The sequence below is a fragment of the Phoenix dactylifera genome, chromosome 1, assembly GCF_051530095.1.
Source record: "Phoenix dactylifera cultivar Ajwa chromosome 1, Ajwa_hap1_PhDact_Kaust_v1.1, whole genome shotgun sequence".
NCBI lineage: Eukaryota > Viridiplantae > Streptophyta > Magnoliopsida > Arecales > Arecaceae > Phoenix > Phoenix dactylifera.
In genome coordinates, this window is record NC_143190.1 from 14,538,130 (window position 1) to 14,554,456 (window position 16,327).

A 16,327-nucleotide genomic window follows, 5' to 3' on the forward strand; every position below is an offset into this window, starting at 1 on the left:
TATATATACATATACATATATATACATATACATATATATATACATATATATACATATACATATACATATATATATATACATATATATACATATACATATATATATACATATATATATATAATAAAATAATTAAATTTAAAATACTCTAGTTAAAATTTAAATTATAAGTAATTGATTTTTAACTAATTTTTAATATATTATATCTTACCTTCATTTTTTTTCTTTTTTTTTAGCTTTAGAATAGGAGAGGGGGGGAGAGGAAATCTCACCAGCGTAGCAGCCTCCACTAGGCCCTCCTTCCACTAGAGAATGTTCAATGCGGGTAGACGGGATGGCCATCCTTACTTATACCCTCTCCGACCCGTGAGTTACCTCACATGTGAGTACGTCACCCCAGCGCCACCTCAGTACCGGCGGATCAGATGGGGACTCCACTGGGCAAAACAAGTGGGAAGCATCCGGTCTCCACATTTAATCGACGCTCGCGCGTTTCGAACCTGAATCACACCGGTAGAATCTTAGCCCTATTCCAACCGTGCTACCACCTTGGTGGCCACCTTCATCTTTTATTTTATACTTTCTCTCGTCTATAGGTTCATAGGTTAGTATATGTGGATATTTTCTACAAAATCTTCATTCTTCGTTATCTTATTCTCAAAAATCGAGCAATATTAGAATCATTTTGTCTAAAACAGTCTAACATTTGCTTTTTATACTCAGAGTCCAACAATTTAAAAATCATCTTTTTCATAGGAGCCCAGCATATTTTAAGTCTTTCAAGAAAGAAATTTAATAAGAATTATTATATGACTTGTTTAGATCTTTCATAGAGTGATTTATTAGGGTTATTTTGAAATCATAGATTAAAGATTGTCATTTTTGTATAGTTTAAGGATTTTAATAAAACAATTTCCAAGTCAAAATTTTTGGACATCTTATAGATAAAATATATTTTATTTTTGATGAAAACATGGATGAAATATTTTGTAACATGGGTTTTCAAATATTAAAGCTTCATGACAGGGGGAAACATTGCCTCAAATTTGATGGGCTGGAATTTTTGCTGGTGATGAGAAACTAGTGACCTATAACAGTATGGTCAAAAAAATGCTATTTTTCCTGATAGTCTTTGTATATCTACATGGCAAGTTAATAAATTTGTTAGAAAATGGATCTCTAGTGGTGAGAACTAATATAGAATCTCTCTCTCTCTCTCTCTCTCTACATGATCTAACATGAATTCAAAAATAAGATGGCCTTAGTTATGGATTGGTGATGTTTTTGTTATTATTTTACGGTTATTATTGAATATTGCAATCATTACTAATTACATGCAAAGTATGTGAAATTTCTCAGAAAAAATATATTTTGTCTTTCAAAATCGCAAAAAATTGTATAATCAGATTATAATGTTATAGTACATAATCTCACCTAGCCAAAAAAGTATTATTTAAATTTTTTAATTATTCAAAATTTATCCAACGAATAACTGATATAAAATTAAACATATTTTTATATCGTCCTCGTATACTCCTCGATATTTTTAATAGGTCAAAGATTTAAATTTATTTAAATTTAATTACAAACACAGCGATCAGGTCAATCCAATGGATAATAGAGAAAAAAATGATAATTATTATTAAAATGAGTGACGTCGGCAATGCCAACTACCAACTACCCCCTACCAATTCCCTCTATCCCTCCCATCTCATCGCTGCCACGACACTTCCCTTCTCCGTTCTTCCATCACATACCCACATCACTCCCATGGAAGCTCTCATCTCCCTCCCCTCCTCCCATTCCTTCCACCTCTCAGCCCTCCCCTCCAAACCCCCACACCCCCTCCCTTCTCTTCCTTTCCACCGCCACCACTCCATAAAAACCCATCACCGCATCTTCTCTCCAACCAAAACCACCAGACTCAATGCCCAGCTCTCCTCCTCCCCTGCCACAACCATCACCGGTCTCCCCGGCGCCGAGGCCCGCACCGGCGGCGAGAAATTCAACTGGTTCGCCCACTGGTACCCGCTCGCCCCGGTCTGCGACCTCGACAAGCGGGCCCCCAACGCCAAGACGGTGATGGGCCTCGACGTGGTGATCTGGTGGGACCGGCACGAGGGCCGGTGGCAGGTTTTCGACGACCGGTGCCCCCACCGCCTCGCCCCGCTCTCCGAGGGCCGCGTCGACCCCTGGGGCCGCCTCCAGTGCGTCTACCATGGATGGTGCTTCGACGGCACCGGCAGCTGCAAGTACATCCCCCAGGCGCCTCCAAACGGCCCTCCGGTAACGCTTCCCATACTATCTGTATCAAATCTTTTCTCGCTTTACTTCTCCAATTTCTTGGTGAAACAATTTGAATAGAATGAAATGATCAATGTAGAAATAATCACATCTTTTATCTAAGTTTTTTTTTGTGGTTTTAAAGAAATAATTGTGCATTAGATGTTTGCTTTAGTTTTATCGAGTTTGTACGACTCTGCAGGTTCATACGTTCAATAAGGCATGTGCAGCTGTTTATCCCAGTGTTGAACAGAATAAGATTGTGTGGTTTTGGCCAAGCACTGATCCCGAATACAAGGATATTTTGATGAAGCAAAAACCTCCTTACATTCCAGAGTTGGATGACCCATCGTACACGTCTCCAATGGGGACGAGAGATCTTCCATATGGGTAAATCCCGTTCTCTGTATTAACTTTAGCTCTGTAGTTCAAAATTGACGGTTCAATGTCTTTAGAAGCTTGAAAATATTAGCAGGGTTTTACCTCTCTTTCTGTATAATTTTATCGCTTATATATATAGATATTTACACACACACATATATATATAGCTATTACACACACACACATATGTCTATATCCATATATATGTATATACATACGTATATATATGTGTGTATATACATACATGCATACATATATACTGCTCTCTTTTTTTTGGTAAAAGCGGCTACTCATCCATATAAGTCTAACCTGAGTACACCCATCTAGATCACGAAAAAGTAAAGACAACAAAGCAAAAGGAACATCTGCTCCGGACGTTCACAAAAAATCCTCGGAGTACCGGGCGACATAGGAGGCGACCCAGTCTGCAGCCCTATTCGCCTCCCTAAACACATGATTTGCCTGAAAGCCGCCCATCGACTGAGCCATCCTCCGTGTCTCCAGGATAAGGGGGTAACCATCACCATACCTGTCCACCCTCCGAATCCAGTCAATCACCACTGCTGAGTCCCCCTCAAGGTGCACCCGCTCCACACCAAGCACCTTCCTGGCATAGGATAACCCCTCCCAAGCAGCCCGCAGCTCTGCCCCAACAACAGTAAGCCCAGATGTCCGGCACCCACCTGCAGCAAGCATCCTACCACAGTGGTCTCTGATCACAAAGCTAACCCCTCCAGTCACGCCATCCGCTGACCTGCTGCCGTCGAAATTTACTTTGAGATAGCCAAGAGGTGGGGGTACCCAAGTGAGGATGATAGTGTTATTTTGATGATTAACAAGCAATTATCTAGAGTATATTATAAGTTAAATTGATACTTCATTTATAAGTTCATTACTCTCAGTATATTTGTTTGAATTGATAATAGATACATGGCTTTGTTCATTTGAATGAATCTAACCTTGAGATGCAGCAAAGTGTAGATTGAGTCGACCCAAAGGATGATTGGGTTGACCCCGGCACATCAAGAAGTCATTTGGCACACTTCTGCAAAATTGGCACAGATGAACAGTGAGTTGGGTCGACCCAAGGTAAGCATGAGTCGACCCAAACTTCAAGAACATCAAAACATGAAAGAAATATGTTCTCTGGATTTACTGAGAGGGTCGACCCAAACAGTGGTTGAGTCGACCCAAGCTTGAGTCGACCCAAACTCTGAGAGGGTTGACCCAAAGGCAAGACAGAAAGGCAGACAGAAAATGGTTCTCTGGAATTACTGAGAGGGTCGACCCAAGAAGAAGTTGAGTCGACCCAAGTGAACTTTGAGTCGACCCAAAGAATGGTTGGGTCGACCCATGGGAAGGAAGGCTGAAATTCAAGTTTCTGTGTTTTCTGAGAGGGTCGACCCAAGGAATGTTTGAGTCGACCCAAGTGAAAGTTGGGTCGACCCAAGGACAGGTTGAGCCGACCCAAACACGGGCTGAAGCATAACGGCTAGTTCTGCAGATGTACTTTTTGTCCTTCTCAAGGTCAGTAACGGCTAGTTTTTCAAATCTAACCATTGGGGCTTGTCCAAAGGATGTGGGAAGCTATTTAAAGGGGCACTATTCATCAGATAGAATAACTTTTGCAAGGAATATCAAAGAGTACACAAGAAAATAAAAGTGCCCTAATCTTCTTCATCAAGAGCTTCATTCAAGAATCAAAGAAAGGGATTGAGCAGATTCAAAGAGGCATCAAGAGCTCCATCCTCCCTTGAAGAGTGAAGCATCCTTGACAAAGAAGAGAGAAGCCACTTCAAAGCGATAAATATTTTCTAACTCTTCTTTGTGGTTAATATTGTTTCATTTGCTCATTTAGGAGTTTGAATTTCTCTTTTTGTTTGTCGAACTATTTGTAAAGGTTCGTTGGTAAACCCGTAAAACCAACAAAGGTTTTTGGTGAACCCGGAAAACCAAAGTGTAAAGGTTCGTTGGTGAGCCCGTAAAACCAACAAAGGTTTTTGGTGAACCCGGAAAACCAAAGGGTAAAGGTTCGTTGGTGAACCCGCAAAACCAACAAAGATTTTTGGTGAACCCGGAAAACCAAAGGGTAAAGGTTCGTTGGTGAGCCCGCAAAACCAACAAAGGTTTTTGGTGAACCCGGAAAACCAAAGTGTATAGGTTCGTTGGTGAGCCCGTAAAACCAACAAAGGTTTTTGGATTGTGAGCCCGGAAAACAATCCAACTGTAATCCGCGAGATTATAGTGAATTCCCAAGGGGTCGCTTGGGGAGTGGACGTAGGTGCTAAGGAGAGCACCGAACCACTATATATTGTTGTGTTTGTGTTGTGCTTGTGTTTACATTTATTCTTGCATTATCTTCCATCTTTGTTCTAGTTTAACTCATTCAAATAATCTAAGAAAGCAACCACCGCACTTAATTAAGAAAGCTTTTAAAACACCAAAATTGAGAAGAAACCAATTCACCCCCCCTCTTGGATTGTCACCTTGGGCAACAAGTGGTATCAGAGCAAGGTGCTCTAATAGTACTCATTGATCTCACAATCAAGAGTTAAAGATCATGACAACCCAAGTGGGATGTTCTATGAGTGAGGGACAATTAATTGATAGACCTCCACTATTTGATGGTATAAACTACACATATTGGAAAGCACGCATGCGCATTTTCATTCAAGCACACGACTACGATTTATGGAGTATCATAGTCAATGGGCTACATACAAATGCTAATCATGATAAGAAAATGGCTCAGCAAAATGCAAAAGCCATGAATATTCTATATTGTGCATTGGATGATAGTGAACTTAATAGCATATCTTTTTGCATAACTGCTAAGAAAATATGGAATATGCTTGAAGTTAAATATGAATGCACTAACGTTTCTAGTGAATTTGAAACTAGTTCCGAAGAAGAAGAGCATCAAACTGAAACTGAAAATCTATGCTTTGTAGCACATGAAGATGAGGTATGTACTCGAACACAAAGTGATTTCTCATTCAAAAATCAAGTACATACTGAAGCTCAATCTGATTTTACATTTGATGAACTTCATGATGCTTTTTCTGATTTATACTTAGAATATAAGAAGCTTAGTTTAAAGAATAAAAAGCTAAATCAGAAAAATCTATCTCTTGCTGAAAGCTATGATATAACTCAGAAAAATAATAAATTACTTTCAGAAGACAATGAAAGGCTAACTAAAGAAGTTAACAAATTTAAGCCTATAGTTGAAAAATTTACTATCAGCTCTGAAAAACTGAACTTAATGATAAATAATCAAAGAGCTGAATTTGAAAAGGCTGGATTAGGATATCAATCTTGGTACACACAAAAATTCCTTAATGATATATGTGTTAAATCCTCCACTATCTATCCTAAAACGGATTCTAATTTATCTGATGAACCTAATGAACAAAAATAGAAAATTAAAAATCCATCATCTACTTATATTAAATCGATGTTTGTTAAATTTAATAAGAGTATGCAGAAATACATTCCTTATAATCCTAAAATCTGCAAGCCTATGGACAAAATAGCCATTAAGAAAATATGGGTTCCAAAAGGAACAATAATAGCTAACCTACAAGGACCCAAAAAAGCTTGGGTTCCTAAGTTGAAAATCTGAATATTTTCTGTAGGTGTGTCTAGCACTCAAGGCTCTAACAAAAGATGCTAATTTAGAAATTGGGTGCTCTAGACATATATTAAAGAATGAAACTTAAAATATACTTTAGAAAAATAATTGAAATGAAAAGAATAATGAAATTAGTAATCCTTGCATCTCATCATTCTCTTTGCCTTAGTATCTAATTAAAACATAAATTGGAGGTATTAATCAATTTTGTGATATAGGTATTATTTTAAAAAAAAAATATAATCAAATCACTTCATTTTATAGTATGCCTTACTTACTGCCGGATAAGTTGCTAAATGATTAATCAATTTATTAAGAATAACTCTATGAATTCTCTATATGCTTGATTGAGAGTTTTTATCAATGGTATTATCTTATTGATCATAGACATGAGAATGTATACTTGGTATGCCTTTAAATATATGCACTATGAATACCAAGATTAAAGAAACCACTTTTGGCATATAAAATCAACTCATACTAGTATGGACTTAATCTCAAAAGACCTTGTCATTGGTTCACTTAGATTAATTTTCGCAAGGTCAAAGTTTGCTATGTATGTCATCTAGAAAAATAAACTAGAATCATTTCTAAATTTGAAAACATTGTTTCCACCTTTTAGCCGTTGGAAATTCTCCATAAGAACTTATTTGGATCTCTAGGATTGTGAACCTAGGAGATAGGCTCTCTAATTTTGTAATTATGGATGATTTCTCAAAGCTAATGTTGGTTTTATTCTTGGCACTTAAATTGAAATATTTTCCGTTTTGGCACAAACTTACAAAAGGTTTCAAATGAAAAAGGTTTGCAAACTGTGAAAATTCATGGCACAGCTTTGAAAACCAATTTGTTGATAAAATGGTATTGAATACAATTGTGCTTACACCAAGAACACTATTGCATATAGGGGTTATAAAAATATAAAAAAAAAATATATATAGAACCTTTGTTGTGTAAGGACAATGCTTTGTGATAGCAACTATCATCACAGCTTGTCATATTATAAGATTTCTATTAAATCTATTTTTAAAGAAAACCCCATGTGAACTCATGAAAAACAGAAAATCAAATGTTGCATACCTTCATGTTTTTCAGTTATACATATTATGTTCTCAAGAATGAAATATATGCCAAATCTGATAAAACAAGTATTTCTTTGGATATTACTCTTTAAGAAATGCATATAGAATATTCAATGAAAAGATACTAGTTGTAGAAAGATCAATTTATATTATTCTTATTAAAACTAGATCTTTTATTGAGAATATAGTTTATCACTTTGATTCTATGTAACAATCTGAATTTTGATAGAAACAACTATTTAAGATAATTTGATTAAAACTTAACTGGTATATCTTATTGATAATTATCTTAAGCAAATAGAATCTAAGCTAAATTGCTTTTGAAAATAAGAAATTGGTTTGACTTTGATAAATCTTCTTATTGCCTCACATGGGTGTCCTTGAACCATATTATTTAATAAAGTTATCTCTTCAGTTCAAATGACTTGTGCTTGCTTATATTTAGGCAATCTCTTGAGTAAAGTGACTCAAATTCAATTATTGTCATGTCTCATGTTGAGTCATCTAGTTAAGAGATATGTTGTATGAATGTTTTTGTATCCTAGAGAACCTAATGAATTGCCTTCAAGAAAAGAAAGAGATTTTGCTAATGATACAGGATTTGTGAGCAAGAAATTTCAACTTGAAGGACATCTCGATGAAAGATACAATAAACATTCCCTTGGAAACAAAAAAAAAAGGAAGATTTTCTTCAGCCAAGGGTGTAAAGAATCTAAAAGGTATTTGGCTTGAAGAATGCTAAATGCACTGGTAATCTAAACTCTTCTCTTGTGAGTTAGTTGAGCAAAATTAATAGTCTGAAATTATATGGTAGCATGATTAAACCTTTAATTGCTGATCATCTTGATATCATGCTTCATTCTCATGCTAGTGATGATTGTTTCATGGTGTGATTAAATTGAAGTTTACTTTTTCCTATATAATGCATAACCATGAAATACACAAGTTTATGCCTCAAATCTCTAATTCAAAATAACTTGTGATGAGCTATGAATCATTGGGCATAATGAAAATGCTGTTTGCATGATATACATTTATATGCAGCATATTAGATTAATTCTTTATTCTGCTCTTTCATGTAAATTACTTGAGAATAACAAAAAGAGGGAGATAAAGAAAAGAAAATGAACAATTATTCAAGGGAAGTAAAATCTAAGTAAAGGCAAATACTCCAATCTTTAGGAAAAGCAAAACAAGCATAATATATTTGGCACATTTGTGAGACTAATATGAACATTCCTTTGGAAGAGATAAAATCCGTAATAAAATACACTTAAACAGGGAGAGTTTGAAGTGAACATTTTAACATTTCTATATTGCTCATCATAGGGATGGTGCCAATGGGGAGGCTAGTGGTAGTACCCGGCACTATTTGACCCAACTATTCGGTGTAGGGTATATTAGGGACGGCACAAGAGGGAGGCTAGTGGTAGTACCTCGTGCCCCTTCCAACTCCACCGGATAGGGAGCAAATAGAGTATAGAGCATAAGAAGGTAAAAATGAAAGTATATAAGAAGAATCAAGTCAAATTTTTTAATCACTTGAAAACACACTTTAAGGATGAAATCAGTGCAAGATTATATTTAAATAGGAGGAGTTTATTTGAAAAGAATTGATTTTGATCATTGACATGCTTGCTCTTAATATTTTAATGCATGACTTAACACATAATATATTTTGCATATGGCTTGATGTCTTGAATTATGGGTTCTCAATATTTTGTAATGCTCCATGCTTGGACAATTTGATTGAATGTTTGAAATACTACATAAAATTTTTATTTGGTATTATTGAAAAGAAATTTCAGAATTGTCGTTCACAATCATCTTTAAAATCTGAAAGTTGAATAAATTTGTAAAAAGGAGAAGAGAAGGATATCTCTATTTAGGCAAAATGAATTGATTTTGTTTTATCCTTCAACTTGCCTAACTTTGGTATATAATGTTCAAATTCATACCAAAACTCAACATAAATACAAATATTCTGAATATACTCTTATATGTTTGAAATATGTGTTTTCAATCATAAGGATTTAAGATGAGCTACAATGTGAAGATACATATCTCAAATTACAACTTTGAAAGCCTCCTTGAGAATCTTTATGAAATTCAGAATCTGATTTTGTATAAAAGCTTAAACTCAATATGAATTTCTAGATAAAACTACAGCTTAAGAAAAATAGAATAATTCTGATGCCTTGATTGCTTGCCCCGATACGCATCTGAAACATATCATTTCTTATCTTCAAAGTGTACTAATATTGGTCTGAATGATGTGTCTTTCAATGATCTTGATTGCAAATAAATGGTTCTAAACATATGATATTATTTTGATATTAAAAAGATCTATTGTGCTTCATATATACATTGCTGAAAAACTATGACTAAGAAATTAATATTTTGAATATACACTCCTACATAATTAAATGCTTCTATCATTAAAAAGAAAAGCTATTTTTAAGAAGAGAGTTAATGATCCTACAGCTTAGAATATTTCAACTTACTTCAATAATTCTTATAGGAAAGAAAATGTAATTACTTTTGAAAGAAATTGGAGCTTCAAAAGAATTATTTTTTGATTAATATCTCCATACATATTCAAAAAAAATAAGAGAAAATATAATTTATTCTTGAAAGATTAAAAAGAGTGATTGCTATAAATTTTGAAAAATTCTGGATCACTCTACATTCTTGATATTATAGATGAACAAAAAAAAAAAGGTTTGAAAGAAAATGCATCTTTTGAGGGGGAGCTTTAAATACTCAATCTCTTTATTGAAAATTATCTTCAAACTCTAAACTCTCAAATGGAATGATTAATTAAGGGGGAGAAAGAAAATTTCAGAGTGAGAGATCATATAGAACTTAATCGTATAAATTTGCATCTAAAGATGAGACAAAGAATACTAAATGTAAAGTGGTATTAAACTTTGTGCTTCATTGAATATTTTTTGAAAGTTGGATTTCCATCTGTATTCATCGGTAAATCATTTATTTCTGAAAATTTAATTGAAAAGGATTCCATCTGTCTTAGTTTCGAAAATTTAAGGCTTCATTGAGTATATAAGTTTTGATCTTTATCTGCTCTTATACTATACTCTAAAAATTAATTAGATTGCTCTCATGTGGCTATATACTTAATATATTAAAAAAAAAAAGGTATTGGATTTTCATTCGTGCTTTCTTTGAATATTATTCTTGATACTCCTTGAAATAACTTGAAAAGGATTCCATCTACACTTGATTTCAAAACTATCTTTAGAATCTACATTTAGAGATCACTTCTGGCTTACATCCTAAATATCTCATTCCTAAAGCCAAACACATAGAAATAAGATATCATTTTATTAGGGATCATGTGCAAAATGGAAACATATGTATTGAGCATATATGCACTGAAAAACAATTAGCCGACATATTCAAAAAATCCTTGAGTGAAGATAGATTCTGCACGCTAAGGAGGGAATTAGGCATATGTGATCCTTTTTATTGAAGAGATATAAAAGGGAGCAAGCAGTCTCATGATACATTCCTCCCATTTCTAAAAACCCATGAAACATGAGTCAAACTTGTAATCTATAGATTCCTTACTCATGTAACATTGTCCCAGAAAGAATTTGTAAGGATTGGAACCAAGGAAAATTTTTAGAAGCGAAAAGGAAGAGAAAGAAAAATTTCTGAACTTGGGTCGACCCAACCCAGAATAGAGTCGACCCAACGTTGAGTCGACCCAAGAAAATCCTTGAGTCGACCCAACGTCGGGACCCCACTGTTAAAAAGGGGGACCCGAGAGCATTGTTAGGGCACTGTTTGCCCTTGTCCTCTTCTGAATACTCTATTCCCCACTCTCCAAACTCCTCCAAACATCTCCAAACAGTAGATTACCTTAAGATCTTAGAGAAATGGGACCCAAGAGAGCCGTAGCCAAGCGATCCGGGAGAGTCTCACGATCTTGTTTAGAGCCTAGGATATGTATCTAGTTCTCATGTGTATTTTGCTTTTATCATGTATCTTTAAACTTTGATTGAGGAACATTGTATTTATTTTCATTTTGGGCATGACTGTATTAAAATATTCCTATTTTGATCAATGAAGTTTGAACTTTGCTATTTATTGCATCTTTCCCATGTATCTTTTTGATGATAACAAAAAGGGGGAGAAGTAAAGTAAGAGTATTTATTTTAGGAGAAGTAAAGATCTTAGGGGAGAAGTAAAGATTTTGTAGATTAGATAAAGTAACAAAAAGGGAAGAAGTAAAGATATCTTTAGAGTAAGTAAAGAAAGATTGATAAGAGGAAAAGTAGAGAAAGGAGAAGTAAAGAAAGTTAAAGAAAGGAGAAGTAAAGAAAGTTAAAGAAAGGAGAAGTTGTCACGCCCCCGAACCCATCACCCGGGTCCGGCACGCGACCGGCCGCATGATCCCTAGAGCAATGCCCTAAAGATCATGCAAGGCCTAAGATAAACAACAATTCCAATAATTCCAATAATTCCAATAAATGCCAAAATCAATAATTAATGGAATTCAATCAGATCCAACCAAAATGTACTGAATGATTACATAAATTCAAATGTCCATAAATAAGAGATAAATTGACTTCTAACTATCTAGCAGTCTGACTCAGATCGAGCTCACTTCTTGTCTCATCCGACAGATTCTACGAATCCAGTGCCTCTGAAAAAAAAATGGAAGTGTAGTATGAGCTTTTCCAGCCCAGTAAGAATCCCAACAGCCACACACAACAAAATCATAAAATAATCAAGTATCAAAATATACATATCATTTCATCATTTCAAAAGCTCAACAAACAACAAATATATGTAATCAGTACATATACACCAATCCTTTTTCACATTATGTGATCCATTCCCGTATTACTCAGATTCCAAGTTTTCAAACTTTTCATTTCTGGCGTTGGACTAACCAAGATCATGTCCCAGTCCAAGACTGCACAAATCCCACGCATAAGCTCGTGGCAGCTATCCCACGCGTAAGCCCGTGGAGGCTATCCCACGCATCAGCTCGTGGCCGCTATCCTACGCATAAGCTCGTAGAGGCTATCCCACGCGCACGCGTAAGCCCGTGGAGGCTATCCCACGCATCAGCTCGTGGCCGCTATCCGTAAGCCCGTGGAGGCTATCCCACGCGTAAGCCCGTGGAGGCTATCCCACGCATCAGCTCGTGGCCGCTATCCGTAAGCCCGTAGAGGCTATCCCACGCATCAGCTCGTGGCCGCTATCTCATGACAAGGTTAGTCCAACCCATATTACATGTCTAGTTTTACATGTTCAATCACATTCCCATCACATCACATATTTTCATAAATTTTCAAAAATATGTTATTTCTTCCCAAATGAATTTATCTCAATATATTCATTAAAACAACATGCACGCCTCATAGGTGCCGCATCAACACATAAACAATAACAACATAATAATGAAAATATGTTGACAAACATTCATCTCATATGTGTCATATCAGCTCACAAGCAATAACAACACAACCGTAAAATAAATCCAACGATAAATCAATATATGCATAGAAGTGCTCAGATGTAGGGATTCTTACAGAAATTGTCGACTGACTCAAACACGGTCCGAATCACAACCTACGCGCTGGGGTGCTGAGTCCCCTGATCAAAACCTCCTGGCACCACTGTCTCCTCCCCTACAGCATCAATTACAAATCACAAACTAAATCATTTAATATTAAAATATTCTGAACTATAATTCTCATCTGTTATGGGGTCCATCATCAGGTCCCCAAACCTCTCAATCCTCCCAGATCTAGGGCAGTCGGGGTGGCCCGACTCCCACTCCGTACCACCGGCCTGTGTCGTCGCCAGCCGGGGCCGCTGCCATGCCGGCGACGATGGCCGGTCTCGGTGAAAAGACCAAAAGAAAGGAAGAAAATCCTTCATGGTTGGGAGTACATCTCCCTCCTTCTATTTACTTGGGTCCAAGGGTAATAGCCATGGTGGCTGTGCCCTTTTCCTTCCCCAACCCAACACACCTCGGCCACTACTGGCCGGACCATCGCCGGCCGCCCCTGCTGCAGTCGCTGGCGATGGTGGCTAGCCAAGAGAAAGAGAGAAGAAGAGGTCTCCTCTTCTTCTTCTTTTTTCTTCTTCTTCTTCTTCTTCTTCTTCTTCTTTCTTTCTTTCTTTCTTTCTTTCTTCCTTCCCCTCCATCATCAACAGATGAACCACCGAGGTGGTGGCTCAGCCTCTCTCCCCCCACACCCGACGACAACCCAAGCTGCCTTCCCCCCGACCGCTGTCGTCGCCGCCGGTGGCCAACCCACGCGGAGGGAGAGGAGGAAGGGACGGGATCACGAGGAGGAAGGCCTCGGATCCGCCATCCCCCATCTCCAATCAAAGCCCTAGAACCCTACTCCAAATCTCCTCTATCTCGACCACCCCACCGCCATGGACCTCGGCCAATCCCGGCGGCCGGCGGTGGCGAAATCCAAAAGAAAGGGGCCGAAACAGGGGTACCCTGTTTCGGATCCCTCTTCGACGGCTTCACCGGCCAAATCTCCAATCCAACACATCCCTAACCCTAGCAAAGGAAGTACAAAAGGGCGAGCTATGCTTACCTCAGCCCGACGGAGCTCCGGCGACCTTTCCGGCGAGAGATGGTGGAAGAATCCGTGAGCAACTCGGATCAACGCGCACGGCCCGAGTTCTCTTCGCCCGTGGGGATCTTTACCGAAGCGCGGCCGGCCGGACCCCTTCTCCGGCGCTCGTCTCCTCTCCGGTGTCCCCTCCGGCGATCAACCTTAGCGCCGCCGCCCCCCCTTCACCCTATAGCCTCTTCTTTCACGATCGTGCCCTAGGCACGATCGTAATAAGGGGGATGGGCCCGGTCTTTTCGGGCCGGCCCATCCGCCCCTTTCTTTTTTTTTTCTTTTTTTTTTTTAATTTTGGGGGTTTTACATTCTCCCCTCCTAAAAAAATTTCGTCCGCGAAATTAATGTACCTGGAATACCAAAAAGTTGAGGATGTTTGGCTTTTATTTCTTCTTCGAGTTCCCAAGTGGCCTCTCTTTCGGAGTGGTTGCTCCATTGCACCTTTACATAAGGAATGGTCCGACGTCGCAACACTTGATCCTTTCTATCCACAATCCGTACCGGGTACTCGTCATAAGTCAGATCCTCATGCAGACTTATAGGCTCAAAATCTACCACATGGTTCGGGTCCGGAATATATTTCCTCAGCATTGAAACATGGAATACATTATGTACACCTGATAAAGCTGGTGGTAGGGCCAAACGATATGCCACTTCTCCAACTCTGTCCAAGATCTCGAACGGACCGACAAACTTAGGGCTCAATTTGCCACGAATTCCGAACCTCATCACACCTTTAGTAGGAGATACTCTCAAGAAAACATGATCGCCAACCTGAAACTCCAGTTCCCTTCTTCTATTATCAGCATAACTCTTTTGTCTACTCTGAGCTATAAGGAGTCGTTCTCTGATCACCTGTATCTTATCCACAGTTTGTTGTACTATCTCTGGACCCAATACTTTTCTTTCTCCCACATCATCCCAACAAATTGGAGATCGGCATTTCCTGCCATACAATGCCTCAAAAGGAGCCATCTGAATACTGGCCTGAAAACTATTGTTGTAGGCAAATTCAACCAGCGACAAATGACTATCCCATGCACCACCCAAATCCATGACACAAGCCCTCAACATATCCTCCAAGATCTGGATAGTGCGCTCCGACGGTCCATCAGTTTGTGGATGAAAAGCTGTACTGAAGTCCAGTTTTGTACCAAGAGCTTTATGAAGGCTCTTCCAAAATTGTGACACAAATCTAGTATCTCTGTCAGATACAATTGAAACTGGAATCCCGTGCAGCCTCACAATTTGCTCTATGTACATACTTGCCAATTTCTCCAAAGAAAAACCAACTCTAAAAGGCAAGAAATGTGCTGACTTGGTTAGTCGGTCAACAATCACCCACACTGCATCATTACCCCGAGGAGTCTTAGGCAAAGCAGTCACAAAATCCATGGTGATATGTTCCCACTTCCACTGAGGAATGAGAAGAGACTGTAGTAGTCCAGCAGGCCTCTGATGCTCAGCTTTCACTTGCTGACACACTAAGCACTGTGCAACATATTGAGCTATATCTCGCTTCATGCCACTCCACCAAAAATTTTCCTTCAAGTCCCGGTACATTTTAGTACCTCCTGGGTGCACTGTATAAGCTGAGTTATGGGCCTCATCAAGAATCTCTTTCTTCATTTCTGGTACGTTTGGCACACATACCCTGCTCCCGAATCTTAAAGAGCCATCTTCATGCACCCGGAATTCTGACTGCACACCTGACTCTACTGTTTCTCTGATCTTCTGTAACTCTGGATCCTCTCTCTGAGACATCCTGATCCTTTCAATCAGAGTAGGTTGCACTGTGAGGGTAGCCAAATGTATCTTAGGATCATGTAACCGTATCTCAATCCCTGATCTCTCCAAGTCTAATACAATATGCTTCTGTGTAGTGATCAATGCTGCCAGTCCACTTGAGGATTTTCTGCTCAAAGCATCAGCCACTACATTTGCTTTCCCTGGATGGTAACTAATAGTCAGGTCATAATCTTTCAGTAGTTCTAGCCATCTCCTTTGCCTCAAATTCAACTCTTTCTGTGTGAAGATATACTTCAAACTTTTATGGTCTGTGAAAACCTCACAGTGTTCCCCATACAAATAATGCCTCCATATCTTCAGAGCAAAAACTACCGCTGCCAATTCCAAATCATGTGTAGGTAATTCTGTTCATATGACTTTAACTGTCTAGAGGCATAAGCTATCACCTTCCCATTCTGCATCAGAACGCATCCTAGTCCTTTACGAGATGCATCACTGTATATGGTGAAGCCTTCTATTCCAGATGGAATAGCTAGCACTGGGGCTGTCACCAGACGCTTTTTCAGTTCTTG

The 16,327-nt window shown here is 38.2% G+C and overlaps 1 protein-coding gene across 1 annotated transcript in view; it reads left to right on the forward strand.

Moving 5' to 3' along the window:
* Positions 1-1,629: 1,629 nt before the first annotated feature.
* Positions 1,630-16,327, forward strand: part of LOC149768505 (protochlorophyllide-dependent translocon component 52, chloroplastic-like) — a 28,148-nt gene continuing 13,450 nt past the window's right edge. The window contains exons 1-2 of the mRNA XM_089929183.1: positions 1,630-2,283; positions 2,483-2,670. Coding sequence (XP_089785309.1) covers positions 1,645-2,283; positions 2,483-2,670 — 827 coding nt within the window. The 5' untranslated portion in view covers positions 1,630-1,644. The remainder of the gene's footprint in view (positions 2,284-2,482; positions 2,671-16,327) is intronic.